At 33.8% G+C, this 24,927-nt stretch overlaps 3 protein-coding genes and 1 long non-coding RNA gene across 5 annotated transcripts; 2 read left to right on the forward strand and 2 right to left on the reverse strand.

Annotated features, from left to right (window-relative positions):
• The first annotated feature begins 282 nt into the window (after nt 1–282).
• LOC144849521 (sphingomyelin phosphodiesterase 3-like) lies at nt 283–11,152 on the forward strand. Its single transcript, XM_078706454.1, has 8 exons — nt 283–500; nt 1,339–2,714; nt 5,097–5,172; nt 6,375–6,512; nt 8,223–8,376; nt 8,697–8,871; nt 9,772–9,947; nt 10,215–11,152. The coding sequence occupies exons 2-8, from the start codon at nt 1,383–1,385 to the stop codon at nt 10,267–10,269; spliced, it is 2,106 nt and encodes a 701-aa protein (XP_078562580.1). The 5' UTR covers nt 283–500; nt 1,339–1,382; the 3' UTR covers nt 10,270–11,152.
• LOC144850289 (uncharacterized) lies at nt 11,151–14,213 on the reverse strand. The gene is made up of 3 exons (XR_013614067.1): nt 14,101–14,213; nt 12,391–12,528; nt 11,151–11,879 (listed from the first exon to the last, which is right to left on the reverse strand). It is a non-coding gene; the product is annotated as an uncharacterized LOC144850289 (long non-coding RNA).
• A 603-nt stretch (nt 14,214–14,816) lies between these two features.
• Nucleotides 14,817–17,918, forward strand: LOC144851108 (small ribosomal subunit protein uS17m-like). Its single transcript, XM_078708640.1, has 2 exons — nt 14,817–14,957; nt 17,268–17,918. Exons 1-2 carry the CDS (start codon nt 14,850–14,852, stop codon nt 17,523–17,525), a joined length of 366 nt encoding a protein of 121 aa, XP_078564766.1. The 5' UTR covers nt 14,817–14,849; the 3' UTR covers nt 17,526–17,918.
• A 1,979-nt stretch (nt 17,919–19,897) lies between these two features.
• LOC144851097 (RNA polymerase II subunit A C-terminal domain phosphatase-like) lies at nt 19,898–24,913 on the reverse strand. Of its 2 annotated transcripts, none has more exons than XM_078708625.1 (6): nt 24,689–24,913; nt 24,137–24,220; nt 23,761–23,851; nt 23,301–23,426; nt 22,043–22,293; nt 19,898–21,867 (listed from the first exon to the last, which is right to left on the reverse strand). In XM_078708625.1, the coding sequence occupies exons 2-6, from the start codon at nt 24,175–24,177 to the stop codon at nt 20,196–20,198; spliced, it is 2,181 nt and encodes a 726-aa protein (XP_078564751.1). In that variant the 5' UTR covers nt 24,178–24,220; nt 24,689–24,913; the 3' UTR covers nt 19,898–20,195. The 2 variants fall into 2 exon arrangements, with proteins under 2 accessions (XP_078564751.1, XP_078564750.1); XM_078708624.1 differs by lacking the exon at nt 24,689–24,913 and adding an exon at nt 24,538–24,572.
• Nucleotides 24,914–24,927: the final 14 nt, after the last annotated feature.

The raw sequence follows: 24,927 nt of genomic DNA on the forward strand, positions 1-24,927 counted from the left end.
GTTTGGCCAGCAATCGAAATTAAATTATGCTAGATGACAGCACAACATTTATTACAATTACGGCCAAAATAGCACAAAAGCAATGTATTAGAGGGCGGTGTATGTTTATGTTTTATGTACCACAAAGGTGGGAAGCAAAAAAAAAATGTCTTCAGGTTTTCGGCCAAATTATGCTAGATTGTGTAAAAATAAAATTATGCCACATTTTAAACGGTCCTGAGCCTCCTGTCATTCAAATTATCACATTGTATGTCGCCCGCTATAGAGGCACACCGCACTCAGATTTTGTAATCGATGTTTGGCTAATTGATGGGTTGTTGATCGATAAGATTTTTTATCAGTCAGGTGTCAAAAGTATTTCAAGCGTGGCCTTCGTCCACTGAGAAGTGTGAAGTTGCGGTGTGACATCCACAGATAATGGTATCCCAACATCTATCTAATGGCTGTTATGGACGGTAGAAAAGCATCATCTCATCTATAACAAATAGACTACTGTATATGTAGGTATTTTTATTTATTAAATTATAGATAGTAAAATATTCTCATTTATCATAAATACTGTGAAATGTCTTCTTGAATTTATATCGCAAAACAAAAACAAATGTTAAAAAATCATTATTCATAGGCTCACAAGTTATTTTATTAGGCATACGTTGAGACCACCACTACCATACTACCACCAGTAATAATGTTAGTCAATTCGTCGTTTACAAGCGCTGTGGTAATATAAATATTCATTTCATACAAAACGGTTATTTATGTAAATATTGATCAACAGATTTTTCAATTGATATTATAAGCAAATGTTCTATATAATTTTTTTTAATTCTTACGTAAATTGATATATAGATGTCATGGATGCTTTTTAATTATAATTGTATTCTAATACGTCACCAATATTTAAAAATTGCTACGGAATTTGTGTAATTTTTCATTCTCATTAGGTGACTATTATATTATGCGACCCTACCTACATCATTATAATTATCACCATCATTATCGTCACCAGTAGGCCTACCATCGGTAGCCTACACACCCACGTAAGGCTTTATGATTTTTTTCGTCGTCAATAACATGCATCAAATTCAACATAATTATCATGTTCTTTAGGCCTATGTGTATTATCATAATTGGAAGAGATGTACACCGGCTCTGGAATTGAAAATGTAAAGATGTGTACACATTCTCTATCTCTTTTATTTAGGGGCCCGTCAGTGTATCTGGCTTGTATGATATCTTACGGCAAAATTCAGCCACTTTATTAGACTGTTAAATAGGTGAAATCAATCAGACTATTTTGTTACCATACGGGTACTAATTTACAGTTTCATATTTCAGACAGTGTTGTAGTTTTCTGTGATGTTACTTGAGAGACTCCTTGAATGATGTTGCACCTGACGGAGTTCCCGAGTAAGTGTCTCTCAATAAGCTATTGGTTGGCATGTCAAGCCTGCTACGTATGGATATGGTGCGTGAACCAACTGCTGTCAAACTTCATCACCACATCTGATGAAGTCAAAGAACACACAGAAGAACTATGCTGTGTACGACTTTTCGCAAAACTAATTAAAATCATTGTGTGTTTAGGAATAATTGCAATATGGTTTCCATTGGCATTGTTTGCTTTCATACTAAAAATAATTCTACAGAAATATCGTTGCCCGTACGCTTATTATTATAAATTGAATAAATATGAGAAGAATCCGCATGGGTATCTTGGTCTCGAAGATGGAAATCGACTTCCATTTTTCCACGTTAGTTCTTTTAATACATGTCTATTACCAGAAGCACTGTCAAGAATCAACAATCTACGTAAAGTTGAAAAGCGCGCGCAGACAATTGCAGCCTATGTTGTGAATTCTCAGGTAAGACCGAATCCTAGAATATTTGTGCAATCACCAACAGCTACGGATTTGAAAATTCTATCAGTGTGCAGTACTGACGAACAGTTTACGTCACTAGCGAATAATCAGTCGCAAAGAACGTTTAGTGGTGACGATATGTTTGACGACGTGTTCGTCGCTCAGGTGTCGTATCCGTCGTGTAGTCGAATACAGCGTGATCGTATACTCAGCGATTCAGCAACGTTAGTAAAGAGTCGTTACGCGCAGGATCAAACTGGTGATGTAGCAGCTGCAGGATTTACCCAACTATCGCGTATTAATGAAGGATTATCATTTAGTTCAGTTGACATGCGCAGGGGTTCTGGATACCGTACGTCTGTGAACCGGTATGTTGAACCCGATCAACGACCACGAAAACCACAACCATCTAGCATGTCTACAACTGGTTACTTTGACTCAAATCCTAGCGTTTGTCTGCGTGATCACGGAGTGACAGTCAGTGAACCTGTCTCAACGAGCAGTCCCGTGTTCTTTTCCTTCGACACGAGTCACCTTCACGACGTCAGTCACGAAATCATCACAGATTTTGAACATTCTTTAAGCATCAATTTTCCACCAGAAATGGATTTCCTTTGTCTTCAAGAAGTATTTGATACTTGTGCCTCTAAACATCTGGTTAGAGGTCTGCAAGTGTGGTTTAGCCACATTTTGACCGATGCTGGTATCTGCAGCTGGTCGGCAAACAAGTTCATGTTATCGAGTGGGCTTCTTATTGCTAGCCGTTACCCAATAATTGATGCTGAATTTAAAAACTTTACTGGTAAAGAAAAAGAAGATAAAGCCATCTGCAAGGGGCTTCTGATGGCAAAGGTAATACTTATTTATTTTAATTATTCATTGACATAATTTACCTATTAGATGTGATTTGTATGATTCAGATGTTTATCGCGGCAGTTTAAATTAGCAAAGAGCGTGTGCTGAAGTAAACAAAGTAAGGTGTTTTTTGGGCGGTTATCTTTTTCCCTTGGATTCCATATCAGGGCGCGCCAGTAATGTGTTTTTTTCCTCAGTGTGTGACGTACCAATCCATTTATCGTTGCTCTACCAATTTCGGTTCCAAAGGCTTATGTCCAGTTATTTCAGTCAATTCTCGGTACTGTATTATTATTTCCCATAGGCCTCGTTTCTTATTTGTTCAGGTCACTATTTCCGGAGAATCCTTCCTAGACATTTTATTGATGGACACCAGATAAAACAAATTTATTAAAGTGCCAGTTATGCACAAAATAATTAACAAGTAAATTCATTCTAGGTTAGTAGGAGTTAATAAGCAGGCAGTTAATACACGACGTCATACTGCATAAAGAAGCAATTTGTAAAACGGACAAGAAATGGGCTTCTGGGCTTTTTTTTTGCTCGTCTAACATACATGTAACCGTGACGTATATAAAACACTTAACATAACAAGTCATCACCATATTCCCTGGCTGAAACATTACTTTTTTTAATTATTACGGTAACACAAACAATAATTATAGAACCACCACTTAACAACATTTATTTCTACTAATTGACAAATCTGGTAATAATATTATGTCTCAATATCATATTTTACTTGTATATACTCTAATGTTTTGTTTTTGTAAACTTTGATCTGGTAACATTTGTCCCATTGATGGCAGAAAATTGTTTTATTTGGTAAGATATAGAATAATTTATGTCCATGTAAGCTACTTACGCTATCGTAAATATTGCTTCCCTCTTTGACGCAACGGAATGACGTACGCGCAACGCAAGTGAATTGACCAATCACAAATGACAGTTCGGATGATCCACTGCGTCATGATTGGTCAAATTACTTACGTTGCGTTTACGTTCTTGCGTTGCGTCTTAGTGGGAATCAAGATAGCGAGTTTGACTAAGGAAATTGCCTTGAATTGACAATCTTCCCAGCCTACCTTTGAATAAATCATATTTAGGATTATGAATACAAATTGTTCAGCATTTACATTAAAATTGTTTTGTTTTCTCTTATGTTGTGCCAAATAATTGCAAATCAATTGGTTTAACATAAAAGTGAATGATCAAAATATTACCTACAGACTCTATGACTTTAATATGCATGCGCTCATTGACAAGAGTTATGTTTGTGTACTATCCAACATGCAGTGAATCGGAAAAATCGATCTAATCTAAGAAAATAATCGTTCATCTACTTTAATAAATGACATTACTGCAATTCGGAATTTGTAATTACTAAATTAGTAAAATCATACAATTAGTCAAGTAAATTGAGGTTTAACGTTGTGTCGGAAAAAGCACAGTTTAATTTGCCTGAGAAAGGGATAATAATTATAAATCACGAGGACTAGTCAAACGGTGGGATTAGATTGATTTAACCCATCAACACACAAGGCTAATAACAAATTGCCAAGTGGGGCTCCAAACTCGACATTAGCGTTACCGAACGGGGTGGTGTGGGCTGGAATGGGGATCTCAAAACGTTACGGGTTGGTGGTGTGGGCTAGGATGAGGGTCTCAAAACGTTACGGGTTGGTGGTGTGGGCTAGAATGAGGGTCTCAAAAACGTTGGAGTATTAGTAGAACCAACTGTTCTGGGTAATTAAAAGTCTTGGGTGGGAAAAGGTCACGATTGAAAATGGAACGGAAGTGGGCGTATACCCAATATGCATATCGATCGACAGTACTAAAATGTAGCCTATATTTGAAATCATAGAAATGATAATGATAAAGTATCAACAATGAGATTGTCTATTATGTTAATCAACACAAGAAACTAAATGGATTGGAATCAAACATCGCTTAATATAAGTAATGAACACAATAATTCCGTTAGCATTGATGTGTATGATAGATTGTTGGCTCATTCTTTTCTATGAATATTTTAAATAGCAAATGACCATTACATTTAAAGTTTAGAAGTATAGGGGCCTACATATGTCAGCTAGCATATAAAAAGATACGGCCCGGTAGTTCTTGGCTTAAATCGAGTTCAGGCCTATGCGTAGACTTTATCCATGTGTTCCATGTAAATAGGCCTACCAGAGACTAGAAGGCCTATTACTAGATATCCGCTGTTAATACAAAGTCAGCGCTCAACTTCCATGGTACATGCATCACATGTAGAATTAACACATAATTACATTACACATAATTGTCCCTTTTTTTGCACATAAAGTGTGATAGTGTAGACAGAGCATTAGAAAATAATAATTTGAATTTCTTTTCTAGGTACATATTGGTACAACATCAGAAGGGCAAAGACTTGTCGGATACATAGCAACAACACAGCTTCAATCAACACAAGGTATACCAATGCAGTAGATTCTCACACGATGCAATTATTTCATATGAAATCTGAAGTTTTACAAAAATAACCAAATAATTTTATTCATTAATTATTAGTTATTATTACAAAAATTGATGTCATAATAATATTAAATTATTACTTGACAGTTTTCTTTGGTGAAAATGTGAATGCTAAATTTCAAATTCTTCTCAATTTCCTGAGTCCAAAACAATTATTGTTCATTTTGAAATACTTGTTTTTTCCCAAACGAAAAGAGGACAAATTTCGTTTTTTGTTAATGTCCCCTGAATAGAGGTACCCTATTCAAGAGACACCACCATTAAGAAGGCATTTTTTTTGGCTCCGAACGTACTGTCTCTTAAATATTATATATATTATTATATATATAATAAAATATAGTATACATTTCTAAGCAGGGAAGTGTGATATTAATTCCCTGCTAAAGCATCCGAAAAAAAATGAAATAGATTGGGCGGGGTTGTTACACATTGCAGAAGAAGATTTTGAGACATGGCATCTATCCACCATCCAGGGACGACTGCCAATAATGGCAATACAATTACATGGGCGTTAATACACATTAATCTCCCACATAAATTCATGTTATTGGATAAGAAAATGCATATAGTAACATTTAAATTGGCTTACCTCGTCCACACCAATTCATGCTAAGTGGTTATTTATTAATAATTTTATTTCGCAATTTATCATAAGTAATTTTCAGTCTGGTGGCATTAGCACTTAGTATAATTTTCCCTAGCATTACAAATACAAATGAAAAAAAGAGAGCATTATCATTCTGGGACTTTAGAAGTAGGCCTACTTGTATACTTATACCTTATAACATCACTGGGACCCATCACAAATTACTAACTGGAGGAAAAAAATAATAATCTGCTGAAACTACATTTCACAGGTTAAAATATTACATAAGACAGATAAAGAGAATTTAGTTAATTTGGCGGGGATATATTACTGTATTTTTTGCAAATCCTCGAAATTCATGAACTAAAATAAAAATATGCAGATAAACTTTGTTCTACAACATATAATATTGTATAGGTTACACAATTTCGACAAAATTGCTAATGTCTTTGAAGAAGGAATATACTGTACTTTTAAAAAAGAGAAAAAAAAGCTACCATTTAAAATTGTATATACTTAATTATACTTATTTTTTTCAATTATTTTGTTTTCAGATCATGAAACCAGATCACTACAGATGACAGAGATTATGTCATGGCTGGAAACATTTCGAAACACAGTCGAAAACGAAGACGAACGTATAGTACTAGATGTTCTTACAGGAAACTTTAACTTTGACAACATGTCTCCAAGTAATAATAGTTTTCAAATAGATATTTTGTCCACTCTTTATGTGACACAACATTAAAGATGTGACGTGCCCATAATTATATGAACCCGATATCACTACCATTTTTGAGCACATCGAATTTTTGTTGTGTTAAACTAGTTTGATAGTGTAGACAGAGCTTAACTCAATAAAAACAACACAAACTGTTATCCCATGGCAATAGAGGTTTTCATTTACTCATCTTTCGATGATTTTATTTCAATATTATTAAGCTTTAAACATGTCTTTACACATCAAAATAAACGAGTATACATTTTGGAAAATTAGGCATTTTACCGTTTATGAGCTCAACAAATAAAGTGAAACTCATCTTTCTCAGTTGTTGCATTCATTATCCCATGCTGCTTCCAAGATCTGGGCTCTTTTATATAGCGTGCTCCGTTTTTTTGAGTAGTTATCCGTCAATGAATAAAGGGTACAGACATATTTGCACCTTAGAAACTACTTAGCCTTCCACCAGTGTTCTAGTAGTATGCCTACCGTATACAGAATCATTTTTTACACATTGTTTAATGTCATCAACTAATTGACTTTTATTATCTGGGGAACATTATTTGAATTACATGCAATGCTGTAGCAGAGACAAATTGATCATTGAATTATGCAAATTACGCAGGTTACCAAACGTTTATCCATTTAAAGATGTAATATGCTATTTTAATGTCACATAATAGTTATCCACTTTGACCAAAAATTGGAAAATGAAAAAGGATCAAATTGACTGGAAGTCAATGGGGTTTTGGTTGAATTCAACCGTTTATTTTGGCTTGTTAAAAGTGTAGTCTTTTTCTACGGAAGTGATTACCTTTATTAAAATTACAATATGGTCTATTCAAAGTCTGATTTAAATTATCTTTATTTTTGGGTGACAATACATCTTTAAATGGCTGATGACTAATGACACACAATTTTTTTATTTATTTTCAATCTTTCTACATAGCAAAAAAACAAACATAATATAAGTATAACAGGGGAGTAGCGGAAAAGCAAAAGTATAAAACTGTCATCTTGTGATGTGCTTGACCAGCCCCTGTCAACTAATAATTGTAGGCCTAATTGATAAAATTTTCTGTCAAAAATGAAGCAGCCGTTTCCAAAACACATGCTCTACGGTTTACAGTTTCAATACATCAATCTCACACTATCACAACATCACCAGTCACAAACGATGCAATTATAGGATGTACAGTACGCTACTTAACCTATCACTAATTTCTATAACGTACTCCGAATAAGCCCTTACTTATTAGCGGATCAAAAGTAAATCGTTAAAAATAGAATATGAGTTTAAAATCCATACGAAAATATTGTTTTTTATTTTGCTGATGCAAATTTGTTTCCCCTCATTTTATTGGTCATTTATCGTCATGTTAGATGGTCTCTGTATACATACTTTGGAAATTCAATAATTACTATAATGTTAAATTTAATAATGCGAATATAAATACATTCATCAAGAGCAGTAGTGTAATATATTGTTTGAAGGTTTGCATGGCGAAATCAAATGTTGGTATAAAGTTTACGGTACACCACGTATATTAGTTCTGAAACTCAACAGTTCTTTCCAGAACTAATATACGTGGTGTACCGCAAACTTAATACCAGCAGTAGTGTAGTAATATCTTCCTACCTATGTAACCTGTGTTGAGATTGTTGTTTTTTGTTTTTACAGAGGATATCACAGACTTCAAGCACCCTTTGTTTTCAGTTTACCAGGACCCTTGTCGGCAGATGCCAGGTTTGGACCATTCATGGACAGTGGGGACCGTCCTTAAAAGTAGTAAACTACACGATAGGGAAGCTAGCACCCCTGAAGGCCTACAAAGGTAATCAAACACAACATTTCCCAATTTGTTTACTGAATTGATCATCAGATGAAATATACACGTTGTCAATACGGATTTTTTATTCGACGAAACATAATCGTAGTATATCCGGTCCATGATATACTCATCCCTCGCATAGCTCGGTGTGGTGATAGCTTCCGTGAATACACCAAATTCTGAAATGTCGAAAGAATATCTGTGTCTGTTAGGACTTGGAATTGATCGTGTCGCAGCCAGAAATAAACCCTTTGATCTCTTGAGTTATTAGATTGCCTTGGTTGTACTGATGATGATGATTACAATTTTAATTCATTTATTAGAATCCTTGAAGACGTACAGCTGCGAGGCAAATATGTGGAAGATCTTGAAGTGTTTCTGACGTCAGCAAGTGGAGGGAATCCATCAACCTTAAAAGATTGCCAACGTTTTAAAGGCAATGGTCGTAGAAGAGTTGACTTGATTCTGTATAATAACGACAATGCGTATTATCAACAGGTTAGTAGTCATGATAAGGGTAAATAAATGCAGTTCTCTTTCTTTCCACCCCATCGAAAAGCATATTCAACTTTTGTAATTGCAACACTATCATTGAATATGGCTGTGTAGCTCAAGACCAATGTAAAGACAAGTTCCCACATGGATGCAACGTAAGAACACTGTATGTAATCCGACCGATCGCGACGCGATGCGTCTCTTCCAAGAAGTGAAAACCTGGCTTAACTTTATTCATGAAAAATAAAACAACACTTTTAATCGCTTAATCAATTATCGTTTAACGTGAAACACCTGACTTCAACGCTCTAAAGTATTTTGCATTAAAATGATTATTACTGCATATGATGACGTCATTTATTATCATGGTGATATTATTTAGGATGATGTTATTGATACAAAGGAGAAGGATAATTATAGATGAAGCGTTGTTAATGACACGACGACGATGAGCGGGTCGGAGGCCGGACGATGATATTCAATTAAATTCAATAATGTTTATATAAAGATGTTACAATAACGTATGCATAACATAGGAAAAGGGAGATGATCCTAAAAAACCTAATTTCACAGAATATAGATGACGATAAGATGATAAAAATGAAATGGAGATATATTTTATATCATATATTATGACGTCGCCATAATTTGCCCACAAACCGTATTGTTACCTATGGTTAATGAATACACCCAACTCTGACGTGTTATGCTAGACTTGCCCAAAGTCTGTAGTACTTTTTTTTATGTTAGTCAATTTTTGTCTGAAAATACAGTATACGAGCGATGAAACGCCATATGTTCCAACATATTTATCTTTTTACTAATATTAAGTAAACACTCCGTCTAGAACAGTCTAGAATCATATACTGTTTCATATTAATGTTTATTTTGTATAATTTACAGATGTGTGAGGAGTTTCATTTTGTCACCCAATTAACTTCACTGACGGACCACATACCTTTAAGTATGGTCTTCTCGTCTGGCACACAACGCCCGGCAACGTGGTCTCAGCTCGATTCTCAGCAAGATGGTGATACCAGGCAAAGCAAAGACCAACTTATATTTTATGAATCGTCTATGTAAGCTTTTTTCTGCTATAAAACTGTCCGTGTTATACACACATACAATAATTGAAATTGACATGCCTCCTTACACAGAATTACACTGGAATTCGTCACGTGTTCACAATGTAAGATAATACGTCAGGTGTGATTTACATCTAATCAAATATCACTCGAAATTAACTCGAAACTATCCTGTATTTTGTCTTTGTCATCTTATGAGACTTACGTCTCGCTTACTATATGTATAATGACAGATTTAAATTTTTTCATTTTTTATCTCAGCGATTTAGAGGTTGCTGTAAGTGATGCAGGCAGCAGTCATGATTCGTGGTCATAAAATCTCCTGGATTTACTCAGTGTTTATGCAACGTCAACCGCTTGTGATTGAGCGTGGCAGTACGGTAGGCCTAATAAGTATAATAAATGATAAGAGTTTAATTCTATCTTCAGACCAGTGCTCGGCAATAGGAAATGACGATCATGATTGCAATTTAAGTCTGCAATAATATTAAATGTGGACAGATTATGACAACGTAATGCGGGACGTAATGCTAATAAAACCATAACGTTTATAGTAAAATGCAAATTACAACTCGTATACGTCATAGGTCACATGAAGAAAGCTGTTTTTGTTAAAAGTGGTACAGCTGCGCTTACTTTAAATGTTTTTCAAGTTACTCTTATACCTAATTTATGCATACATACAATGTAATATAATATTCACCCGATTCTCGGTACAGTGTCTAGATTTCTCAAGTACCATATAGGAATATTCGATAATAGAGCATTACAGGTGCTTCACATGATCTCCTTGTATCATCATAACCAAACCTTAACCTAGGCTTTCGTACCCAGGCACCGCATGTAATACAAATGATATGCTGTATTAACACATATTCTTATGATATTGGGCAAATATTTTATTATGTGGAGATAGGCCTAAAGCACAGCTGAGAAACAAGTTTTATTTGGAACAAATAGGCACATCGTTTCATTACGGCAGTAGGGTTAAATGTTTTAATTTTGTATTTTATAGGCCCAGTGTGGGTCTACAGTCTAGCCTAGATAATTTCGGTATAAAAACTTAAATAAACTTTAAAACTTTTAGATTAGAGTTGTGTATTTATTTGTGACATTCATCAATTAAATTACCTTTATAGCAAAATGACTTTTCTTGGTTCACTTGGAAAGAAATTGTATTTCCATATACAAATCAGAGAGCTGATATTAAATACTTTTAAGCATTAGACCACAAAAATCATTAGGGTTGGTGAAATCTGTACATATATGATAAGGGCTTCACCTTGTTATAATGAGTATTCCGTTTATGATACATTAGTACGATATTGTTAAAATAGGAGCTTTTTACGGGCGGGTGTCAACAAGTTCTTTCCAAAGTCATAGGTCTGTTTTCATGGCCTAGCTAGATCTGGATGATCTTGTCAGAATGTTTGTAAAATGATGTAAAGTGACTCAATAATCATCAAAAATAAAAGTACGCTTCACGCTCAACAACAACAGGTATTGTAGGCCTACGTATTTACCTGGAAAGAAGCGGAATATCGCCCATCAATGAGAACGGCTGCAAACAAAATGTGATGAAAAAATGACATAATATACGAATTTCCGCCATTTTGGAATCACCGATAAAACATTTTTCTAAGCAAATTCACCATTTAATGCATGGAATTCCTGACAAGTAGAATACCATTACATAAGAAATAGGCCTACGGTATTTCCTCAATGGTAGTACTAGTAGTTCTTTTTTTCTGTTATAAACTTCAATACAACATAAACAATAGACATGCAGTGTGTTACAAGAAAACTTTTACTAATCAACGACATACTTTCTTTTTTTTAAATTTAGCCCTATTATTTGATTCTAATCAGTTATATTATTAGCTGTTCACCCATCTCGTGAAAAGAACCCTCTATCATCCTCAGCATCTATAAAAGAAAAAAATATATATAATACCATAAATTTGGTCAGATATGCCCTTCTCGTAATTCTACTTTATGCCAAGTACATTATTATTCAGAAAACAATACGCAATAATGTAATGTAATGTTTTTCGATTTATATAGCGTACTCAACTTCCAGATTACTAGCCTGACTTTCATACAACCACCGAGCTGTGCTGATGACTAGAGTTAGATTCGAGCCTAAGGAACTAAGGCAGCGGGCATTGTACCAACCGAATAATGTTTAACTACTGCAAAGCAGTATGATACACCATACTAAGATAAGGCATACTACACAAAATAGACTTTCATGTCATCGTTACACTTTACGAATAGTTAATTTCGTTATCAATTGAAATAGTGAAATATACCTAGTGAATTTATCGAAAGTTAATCTTTTTAAAAATAAAATTGAATATATAACTATTGATTCAAGCTTTACAGTATTAGGCCTAATTCAAAAGTGAAGGAGAATAATTTCAAACAATTATCTTACAAATTCTCAAAAGATCGCAAGTGAATCCTGTATACTCTTCTGTACATTGGCAATGGAATTCGACATCCCATGTAAGATCATCCCAGGTAACCAAACACGTTCCATCATTTTCGCACTCTTGAGGTTGAATGTAGCATTCTAGTAAAAAGAAAAGAAATAAGCTACGTCATTAGAATACACAATGCTCCATCGTTGAAGAAACCATCTCTTCTGTACACATTTTTTTTTTCGCATCGAGTCTATTATTTAGGCAGTTACAGAGGACGGAAGCATTGGAAAACTTATCACACGGAAGAGGTTTATGATTTATAAGGCTTAAAAACTGAGCGCAAACTCCAAAATAAGTCTGTAAGAAGAGAGTATATGAGATGTATGCAGCTAGCAATAGTCTGTAAGACCTGATCAATAAATAATGTTTTCGTTTTAGCTGTCAACGCAGGCTGGGTATATAATAGGTCTAATAGTAATACAATCAATTTATCAATGAATAATGGTCAAAATAATATCTTTCCTCTACGATAAATAAATGTATAGTATAGAATGATGAAGAATTGTTTGCAGATTAGTGAGTACGTTTGTCGGCGGCTGGGAAATTTAGGAATTTTGTTTGCTAGATGGTTGGGTGCATGGGTCACTACGACGTTGGGATCCCATTTCCAGGCGGAATATGTAAGTACTACAGTTTAATTTAGAATTACAATTTTATTCATTTAGACTATTTTGCGTGAGAAAAATGTAATAGTTGATAATAAATCATTATTTATTAAATTATTAACTGAGAATATCAATGAGAAAAAAGCATAATAGAAAATCGAACAACAAAAGTCGAGCGGCGTTTTTTGTAAGAAATAGTTCTTGATCAAAAACTGTCTTACTAAATTGAGAAGCACTGTCGTAATAGTGGTTTTCTATTGACAATATAAACTGTAACATCTTCCCATTTAAAAATGTTTACTATCAGTCTATTTATTGATAACATTATCACGTGTATTTCAAACACTATTAAAGGTAAAAGTTCCACAGACATCTGAAGGTAGAGAAGAATCATACTGAATTGTAAAGCCGGAAATCTCGTATATCAACGTAAAATATCAACGAATAAATAAAAGAAAAACACAGAATTAATTTTATGATGAAATATATTTTTTTCAAGACATATATTTTTCAAATGTTTTTTTAAAATTTATTTTGCGTTGATTTTACGATTTGCACAATAAAATATATACAGTATACTAATTCATGAACATCATGGAACGATACATCATGTTCGTACCCAATAAGAAGTTTATGCCTTCATAATTGTATAGCAAGGTATTTTTAAGGTATAATATTTTTATTTACTTTGCGTCAGGGTGTTGAGTAATTGGTCAGATGTTTTGCCCTTCGCTGACGTAATTTGTACTTTATACTAAGTACATTGAGAAAAAATACGCAAGTAATTCTCGGATGAGACTCGAACCCACGACCTTCAGATCACTATCCTGGCGTTCATACCTTTAGACCACCAAGCTTGCGCTGATGGCTAGGGGTTAGATTCGAGCCCAAATAAAAAGCGGGTACTGCACCAACAGGATTGTAATTGTTTGTAACTAATGTGGAGTAACTTTGCGTCAGGGTGTTGAGTAATTGGTCAGATGTTTTGATCATGATGTTTTAATATACTTTATAATGTAGATAAGTCTGATATTCGATATAGACATAAGAACTTACCTTCGGTGAAGGTTTCAGCTTTCACACAGACTAATACATGAAATAACAGAACGACTACGAACGTTGACGACGACCAACCCATTATAGTGAACTATATTATCCTTTTGCTTTCACGAACTGCACAATCACATTTCATATTGTTCTTTTTATTCAAAAAAATATCCATGAAACAAATATCAAATGTCATTGAATATAAATTACTTTTCATTATTCTTTTATTCAAAACAGTAGAACTATTAATAAAACAAAAATCAAATGTCATTGAATCATAAATTAATTCTCGTCATTCTTTTTATTCAAAACAGTAGAACTATTAATAAAAACAAAAATAAAATGTCATTGAATATAAATTAATTCTCATTTCTTTTTATTCAAAACTGTATCTATTGATAAAACAAAAATCAAATGTCATTGAATATTAATGTAAATATAAATGTAACTTTCAAATGTTTAAAACGCACCAACAAAAATTAGTCTTTTTTTTCATCATTTTAAGTGAAAGTAGTGTTTTCTTTTTTCCAAATTCGTTCTTCATTTCATGACCGGTGATAGAAGGCTCTTTAAAAAAATAATATTCTGTATTCCGCATAGGATGGAGTTAAGTCAAATTGGTTTTCGCTACCCGTTAGCTTATTAGGGACGATTCGGCCCTGCCTCGTGGACACATTCATTTTGTTTAGAAATTCATTTATATAGCGCCCTCAACTGGCGGCTACAAAAGAAAAAACGTGTTCATATAAAAAATAAACATGGCAAGTAAGTTGCGTGTATATGTCGGTCAAGTTGTTGGTACAAAAATGCGTAAAACCGCCAAGGTGTCAGTTCAAAAGTTAGTACTTGATAACTATTTATTGCAGGTATGTAATATTGACTATTACTAGCCTAGTCTTACTGGCAGTGGCGGTAGATTTATAGTTAAACTAACTACTACTCTACAGGCCTAGCCTACCTATTATTATTATAAAATATAGGCTTATAACCTAGCCTAGCAGCCTAACTAGGCGAGGCCTCTCTAGGCTAGTTAATAGGCCTAGCCTATGTAGGCTACACCGGTGATGATATCGGTCGCGTTTGAAATCGAATTTCGGCATTTTGTATGGTGCGCCGCTAGATCTATAAATTAATAATGTTGATGATATCGGTCGTTTTTTAAATCGGTCACGTTTTATTTTTAGTGATATCTTATTCTTAAGGAGCCTTCACCCTTATTTTCTGTGTGAATATTTTTTAATTGTTGAATTAATCATTATTAATAATAATTAAATTGCTTAATTTACAGGTCTCGAAGAAGGATGTCTTTGAAAATGCCCATATGATTTGTAAACATCGTTTAAAATGATTAAAATATGTTAGTAACACTATTTAAATGTATTTAAAATATTTGTACAAAGAATATTAATATAGGCCTATATGTATGTTATATTATTTTATATGAAATTATGTATAACAGTTTATTAATAAACTTTAATTTACAGTATTTTAGTAGTTTAGGCCTACAAAATAAAAACTAAATTAAATTTGAGTCCGGATAAAGTAAGCAAACATACCCATTTTTATTCTCCCCGATATTTCAATCTATGCTCCTATGTTGTATATTTATATCATGCATGTTTTTTTTAAATGATATATTTTCAGTAAAACGATCAAATTATGCGATTGATTAAAATAAGTAAACATTTCTGAAACCATCAGAGTTCACCTGCGCAATCTATGGCATGTTTCCTCTAAAACATGCACTTTTTAGCGTGTCAAATCGTGGTGAAAAAATGATACGTACGTAAGTTTTTCCATGGCCAAATGGTGACGTCTTCTTATTTACAAAAATAATTGAACGTTCCAAAATGTAGGCTTACGTAATGTGTTTTTTATTTCTTCATTTATAAATAATCTCATCATCAAAAATAATCTACAGTACATATTATTATATTCTAAAACTATATGCTCACTTACAGCATGCGTGACTCCACTTGTCTACTTTGATAATAAGAGTTTTGTAAACCGTGTATTGTGGTTAAAAATATGTGGAAGATGTGTCTATCTCATAACTAATTTTAAAATTTATTATTAAACATTTTCGAAACTTTAAAAACAGTGCCATCTTTTCAGAAACTTTAACAACAAGAAATGATTTTCAAAAACACACATTGAAACACACACTGTACTTCATTGAAACCTGTAAAAAAAATTAAAAAAAATTATTTATATATATAGTAATAAATAAAACGCGACAAATATCATCAAAATTATAGCTCTAGTGGCGCACCATACAAAAAAACGGATGTTGATTTTTATAGCGGCCAAAATAAATGCAACCAATTTCAAGTGCGACTGATTTCATCTGTCACCACTAGGCCTACTATTAGTGCCTAGGCCCTACTACTGCTACTACTACTACTACTACTATTATCTTAGCCTAGTAGTACAAACCTAGTAGTGTGTACATTAGTAGTAGGTGTGTGCAGCAGCGTCGTTTAGCTTATCACAATTTCAATTAGCTTGGACATCATTTTTCAGTCCATTCAGATATCCAACTTCATAAACTATTTAAATGAAAACTTTGTGGCCAAAAATGAATAACTATAACAGAGGTGGGCGTGCCACATTTTTAAACAGCCGTAACTTTTAAACTAATTTGAAATTTAAACTGAAATTTTGGGAATTTTCATTAAACCCATCAAGGTACAGTATTATCATTAACATTTTAGCAATATCAGAGATGATGAATCTGGAGACGCGGGTTGATTTGTCATGCTTTTATATTTAATCTTGGCTAGTAATCTTGTCTAGGGATAAAGGTATGGTATATGACATGACGTCCACTTTGTATGCAAACAAAATATAACACCAACTCCTTTGACTGACTGGTGATTAGTGTGAGTGGGTTTTGTTTTTACTCATCATCATTTTTGGCTAGCTTTATGCACATTTTCCTAGATGAATGGGTAAGCTGCAGCAATTCACCATACGTTTAGTAGCCAAAAGCGTTCATGGAGAGTACTGTACTATATTTAGCCACAGCGAATACCGAATATTAATGAAGTTACTATAATTTCGGTATTGTGTTGAATACTAGCCTACTACAGTACTACTACTAACTGTAGAAAGGCCAATTTTTTAAGGAGAAAAATAGATTAGTTGTATTAACTGTACATAATTTCTTCTCTCAGTATTTTCCAAAATCCAAGACTGAATTTGCCCACGACCCGAACGAAGACGCTAAAGAAGGTGACATTGTACTCATTCAAGAACTTCCACTGAAGCGTTCAAAGTTTGTCAACTTCAAGGTAGATAGAGTGATACACAGACTTGGCAATGTAGTGGATCCATTTAGTGGGAGAAAATGTGATTTGCATTCATATTGGAAAGAAGATGAATTACTTGTGGAAGAATCTAAACAAGACGTATTTAATGAGAGTGCTGTTTGAAAATAAGTGGTGTACAGTAAAACCAACAATGTTTAAAATCAATAAAATTGCAGTATTAGCTCTGCTCAACTGTGACAATGCAGATATAAATCTGAATACAGATATAGACAAAATATGACATTAAAGGGTGATGTTATAAAATTACATGCAAAGAGTGACATGCAAGCCTATTTTATAATACTTCAATGTTGTCATAGACGGATTCATTGTCCAGGCCCCCTAAATTTTGCAAATTACAATGCAAAAGACAGGACAGTGGTTTAAGTTCAGCACTTAATTTTGCCATTTTAAGGCCCTCCCCCCTAATTCACTGTATCCGCCACTGGTTGTAACTGCATTTGGTATGTACTTCAATTCAAGAATGTAAAATCTACTGAGTTTAGTAGAATCACATTCAAGGTTTTGTTGAAGAGTTATTTCTTGTAATCAAAAGGTGTTATTAAAACAAGATTTTAAATAAATAACAATTACATTACATTAAATTACAAGGATTAAGGATTATATATAATACAGACTGCAGTACTGGTTCAGGTAACCGTCTACATACAGACATCTGGTAGCCATTGACATTAAGTTGGCATATTTAGATTAATGCTACTTTTAAGTGTACACAATATTTGTTTTTTTGAGAGTGACATACTGTACCACAGCAATACACAAAGTAGTCAGTAATATACAAGCTGGCCCTGATGTACTTGCATCTAGAAAGTTGACAACTAATGGTAACTACATTTTTTATTTCATTAACATGATTTTGAAATATTAAAGTTTATGAATTGATCAATGCAATAATATAAAACACTTGTGGTGCGGTTACATCCTTGTGTTTCGTTCAATTGAGAACCAAGCTTTATTTTTTGCTCACGCTGCACTGCGTGGTGAAAAGCATTTATATTGATTTTCTCGCTTACCAACTGGAAACTTGGAATTGATCGGTTCAACATTACACTGGTTTATACAACTACGAATCATGTGCGGACGGTAAGATTAGCGCAACTGGTTACAATCCGTTCCATTGCTGACATTGCGCTCGAACTCTAGTTCGTTTCAACATAAGCACTCTGGTGGAACTACTGTAGTTCCTTTCAATTGAGATGCTTTCAGTTTATTAAAGCTCTGTCTACACTATCAAACTAGTAGTTTGACAAAAAAGTGTGAGGCCCAAATATGGTAGTGATATGCTTAAATATGGTAGTGAGGACAGAGCTTAAGAAGAGAGAAGGAAATGTGTTTTTACAGGAAACATTTTTATTACAAAAAGAAAAACTATTTTATACATAACATACACTATTTACAACACATTCATCTATACATACCAAACATTAATTTGTGTCCAAATAATTATACTGTATAAATCTTTATCCCTGAAATCTAAACAATTTAAATAACTACTTGATACATAATCAATTATGGGGTTTACAGTTATCAATACAATTAACATTATTTTCTTAGGGGTCAGGGTTTTGTAACTACTGTAGTACTATAATTTAAGAGTTGTGGAAAGTTTTATTTTACATATTTTTTTTTTCACTAAGCAGCATTATTTTTAAATATTTGTTTGGGAAGAAGAACTTCTACAACCGGTATTTGCAACTGGAGAAATTTTGTAATTTTTCGTAATTTGTATTAAGAAAACATTTTCAAATACTGTTCTGTAATACATCACAATTGTAATTAAGATAAGATAAATATTTATTGTCATGAACACAAGGCGAACATGAAATCGGTTAATTAATATGATGTTTTAAAGATGTATTGTCCTCCAAAAACATAAAAAGCGAAGATTAATAAATTGGACTTTGAATAGGCCATTTTGCAATTTTAATAAAGTTATTCACTTTTGTAGAAAAAAAAATGTTCACTTATAAAAAGACAAACAAACGGTTAAATCCAACCAAAAACCCATTGGCTGGCAGCCAATTTGACTATTTTTTGCTTTAAATAATTTGTTTTTCAAACCAATTTTTGCTAAAAGCGAATAACTATATGACATCAAAACAATATTTTTTCAACGGGACAATATATCCTTAAGCATATTTTCATAATTTCCACATCCACTGTCGTACTAGATCATTTTCAAATTGGTACTGTACGTGCCTGTGAGTGGAGTTGATTTTTTAGAAGCTAGAAGTTTTTCTGCAAGAAAGTAGATGGTTAGGGGATTTGTTCCTGTTTGGCATGGTAAAAAAGGATATAAAAACACTACATTTTTTACCTACTCCAACCAAAGAACGCTGTGTCATAAAATAATATAAACTATTGCGGTTAAGTGTCATAAAATAACAAAGTTTCTATAAAAAAATTATTATCAATATCACATAATGTTAAACCGTTTGTTTAAAAACCAATACATTTAGTCGCATTGAGAATTGTTATGTAAAGTGTAAGCAAGAATCAAATACAGTACTAACAAGACTATACTAAAAAAAGATTCTACTATAACTGTACATGCTTTTATTCATTATTATTAAACAGACTGTAAAACTGAATATATACAATCCAATGATGACAGAAAATGTGATTTACATTATTAGTGTTAAATAATTATTCGGTAAAAAATTGACAAGAAGTTGGCCAATTATTTTATTTCTAGTACAATAATTGTATAAAATTGCCTTAGAATAATGTACTAATAATAAGCCTTTTAATTACAAATCAAGTAATATTCAGTCACAAAACTTTACTATATGTCAAAAGGTCATCAATAGCAGCAGCCATTTCGTCTTCATCCTCGCTACAATCTTCATCACTTAAGCCTGGGCTTGAACTACTGTCATCTTTTTCTACTTTTTTTACACGCTCTTCATCATCAGACTCAACTGGAGGTCGCTTTCGTTTCCACCCATGAGGTTCTTCTGGATCAAGGCTATCCTCACTTGACGATGAAGGAGCAATAGTTACGCTACCAAGCGAGTTATCTCCACTGCAGTCATCTGATTTACTATCATCGCTGCTCTCATTGAAGATATCCTCAACTTCCATATCCATACACTTCAAATCTTCACTTGAGAAGCTGTATAAAGGGTTATAGTCACTGCTGAGTCTCGTCAAACGTCGAGCTTGTGGATTGTTCTTTTCACGTCTTTTTTTTGCAACTTCTTGATCCTTCTCAGAATCTGTGAATGCAGATGCTGGTGTGCTGCTCCGACTTCTTGAGCCACGTCCAGGCTTTTTGCTGGAATGCAGGAGAAATACACGTTCATCAACGTGTTCCCAACGCTCTTGACAGCACCATAACCAATCAACTGTTACAACTTTGATGCCTTTCATTCGTCGTGCTTGTCGAACTTTCTCTGTACCAGGCTTTGCTGCCACTAAATGAGTTGTCGCATTTACTGGTCCAGCATTATCTGTAAAACAAGCAATCAATGAAGGTGAGACAGTAGCACCTAGTTCCTTAGCAACCTTCCATGCACGGCTTTTCTCTGGTGGCATGTCAGTTGGAAAGACACCACTGAACACAATGTTGGCACCTGCAAGTGTTGATTTGCGTATTGAAGGCACAACTGCTTTCAGATCTGGGACTGAACAAGTATTGTCTGTTGATTTGCTTTTATAGTGGTCATAAATTTCATAAAACTTTTTATGTACTTTTATCAAATTCTCTTTTAGGTACAGCAAGTAATCGTCATGATCATCATCATTGTTTTCTTCCACTTTTTCAACTTTTGCTTCTTGGACTGTTACTTCCCTATCTTCACTTATTTTACTGTTTTCTTTGTCTTTTTCAATGTTCTCTGTTTCTTTCTTTTCCTTGCTATCAGTAGTATCACGGTTTTTCAGCTCTTGTAATGTTCCATTTTTAAGTTCTGTTGAATTATTATTTTGCTGCAAAGTTTTATTTCCATTTGTATTTGATTTTTCACACGACTCTTTAGACTCACCAGTAGTCTCAATAGTTGTCTTGTCGGAGCCCTCAGTGGTTGGTGATATCTCAACAGTTGTCTTGCCAGAGATCTCAGTGGTTGGAGATGTCTCAACAGTTGTCTTGCCAGAGATCTCAGTGGTTGGAGATGTCTCAACATTTGTCTTGCCAGAGATCTCAGTGGTTGGAGATGTCTCAACGTTTGCTTCACCTGAAGCATCAACCGATGTTTCACCAGCTGTATTAATTGACCCTTTGACTGATAGCTTGATTGCGTCTGTGTTTGACACAGGCGAACTGGTAGCTGAAGGATTGTCACCCTTAGTTGGTTTCTGGTACAGTGGGGGTGTATTAATGTCTCCTGTTCCTCTAAAATAGCAGTATGGTTTCACATGTATCAAATTAGGTGCATTGCTCCAGACATCTTCACGGTCATCAATAATGCATACCATAGAGTCACCGCATGGGAAAATTGAACTAAAAGAAACAAAAAAAAACATCTAGTTGTCAAGGCATATTATACTTTATAGATAGATAATGCACATTGTTATTCCATATGTTACAATAAATTAAATTGTTTTATGATTTTTTATAATCACCCATGAATCGAAATTCCTAGTGCATAAACCAAAAGTTAGCAAAACAAAATTACCCTAAATTTGCAGTTTTAAGGTTGCGATCAAAGCATTCATCCCTTGAGAGAATACGATGCGAGAAATACTTCTGGTTTGGATCAAGAAACGAAGCAATCGTATGTGCATACATCCTGGCCCCCATTGTGAAGATGTGTAGTTCATAATACTTGGAAACCTCCTCAAGAAAATCTTTACATCCTGGCCTGATTCGAGTGTGATACCAGAGAGATTGAGGACCACAGTTCCATAACTGGAAATGATGTACATCCTAGGATCAAATGCAAATGGAATTTTATAATATGTTTTTGTTTTGATGGGTTTCAAAGGTTGGGAAAAAGGGCAGCAAAAAAATTAAGAGCTCTTCTTAATGTTCTAGGTAGAAATAACGTCATGAGGAAATTTCCCAAATGATTGTGAAATCAAAACGGTCCTGCTCTCATCAGTCTTCTATTCATAGAAGCACTGATAAGAAAGTCTATCCATGGTCATTATAGTTTATACTGTAGAAGTTTGAAATGTTTTATTTGAAATAGAGTATACAATGTTTAATTATGTGTTAGTATAACTAATTTTATATTATAAAAAGAGTATAGATATAAGGAAGAAAAGCAAAGAGATTAAGGAGTGGGGTCATGGTTTCCCGGGTTTAGTATACTATTGTTGATTAATTTATTTCAGCATCATAAAAGCAATTAAAAATAAAATACAATGAATATAAAGGAAACATATGTTTCCAATGGGGTGCTTTGGAAGAAAAAAAGTTCCTCCTCATAATAACATATACATTGTCGAGTCTAAATCTACTTTCACATCGCGCTCGGATTCGGTCCGGCGCCCTGAGGAAAATATCGTGAGCGTTGAGCACGCTTTCACATTGAGCATGAATTTGATAATCCGTTGTCAAGTGAGGTCATTCACTGCTGATTGAACAAAAGAAAAAAATTGTACGATTTCAGCAAACAAATGGCTTCGAATTCGTGGTCCGGATCAGGTACACATTCAAAACGTACGAATTCGATGTGAACGATCTTATGCTTTACCACTGAACAAATTTTTCACGATATTTTTCTCAGGGCATTGGAGCAAATCCGGCCGCGATGTGAAAGCAGCTTTATATATTCTTTCTTTTTACTGGATTGCATTTTTCAGTAACTGCTTTTCAAAATGGTCCAGTTACATGGTTTAAAAGTAAAGAAAAGTTATAACATATACAGAAAAATAAGATAAGAGAACAAAATTTGTTGTAGATGATGCAATAATTGATCACAAACTTACCTTCAGTGTTGCAGAAACTGCTTCCATCGTTGTATGAATCAAGGTTTGATCCAAGTCCACCACTAACACCAGCTTATGATGTTTCAAAAGCCGTTCCTCATCATTTTTGGCCAAGCTTAATGCCTCCTAAAAATTAATGAATTCTGTTAACTCATTCCACTAGGATTCATCCTAGTCAATACGTTTGGTAATTTTATCAAGTTAAATAATTGGGAAAGAATATAGAAATTTAACCAACAGAGTTAATTAGTTGAAACCTTTAAAACATTTATTGATTCCAATACAACATGATCAATTTTGAAAGTTATACTGTTGATATTATAATGCGCTAGTCAATGCATTTTTTATTTTTTCACAAATGTCTGGCTGTGTATATAATTAGTGTGATTTTCAATCCCATTCCCACACAGGTTTTAGAGTTTTATTAACACACAAACAAGTTTATAAACTTGATTGTTACCTCTTTGCTGACATGAAGCTCTGGGATGCTGTGTACCATAGCTACAGACGCTGAGCTGGATTGACGCCTCTCGCCAGGTTGGCCTTGAGCTCTACAGAGACAGAGGTATAAAAACTTGTCATTCTACACCATTGTATTGGAGACTTCTATTTTATTATAAGTAAACTTGTCCATTTTAATTACTTACTACTGTATATCAATTATATAATGAATTATTCGCTGCCAATTAAATTAACAGATAAACAAACAAATTTACACAAGTTTGCATTTACAGTAATTTCAAATTATAATTGGTAATGATATTTGGTAAATAGAAAAACTGAACTGAAACATTGCTGATTAATAATGTTAATGACACAAAAGAAAGTTATCGTACGTTCTTAGGTCTGCGCCACACTCTGCACACATGTCCTTCATTACTGTTGGATGTTGACATCCTAAGACTGCAAACAAAGGTGTGCTGCAAATATAATAAAGAATACATCACAACACATAGCATTTGTTTAAAAAAAACGAGTGGTTTATATTTTTTTACAACATAAAAATGAACAGTTAGTATAACATAGTAGTAAAGAGGACATTCTTCATTCAAACAAAATCATCAATAATAGACAATAAAATATAATTTTTAATATATAGGCCTATAAATAATAATATAAGGCCTAGCCTACTACCAGGGCCTAGGCATCTATTAATAAAATAATGTTGCTAAATATTTGCATGCAAAACTTATTTTATCATTTATTTAATATTTATAATCATAATATTCAAAAATACAGTAATGTTTTTAAATTGCACGCCAAACTAAGCAGAATCAGCAGCCACGATACCAGCACAGTACAGATCATGGCCATCCAGGTACCTGTTGTTTATTATACTCTGTTTACTATAGTATTGATGGATTGAGTCATCATCATTTTTGACTGACCTGGGATCGATGGTGTCGCCCTCTGAAACAAGTAGCTCTTTTACAGTTCCCACTGTTTCAGATCGTATTTTTTCAGTATTTTTAGATAATCCATCATCTGTGTTAGCATCAATTACTTTGAACAGTCCAATAGTAGAACCTTTTGATACTCTTGTTCCTATTTTTACTTTCAAATTCACAATTTTGCTCCGTTTATTTCCGCAAAACGTAACGATGTTGTCAAAAGCCGCCATCTTGAA

Source organism: Antedon bifida, chromosome 8 (genome assembly GCF_963402885.1).
Source record: "Antedon bifida chromosome 8, ecAntBifi1.1, whole genome shotgun sequence".
Classification (NCBI taxonomy): domain Eukaryota; kingdom Metazoa; phylum Echinodermata; class Crinoidea; order Comatulida; family Antedonidae; genus Antedon; species Antedon bifida.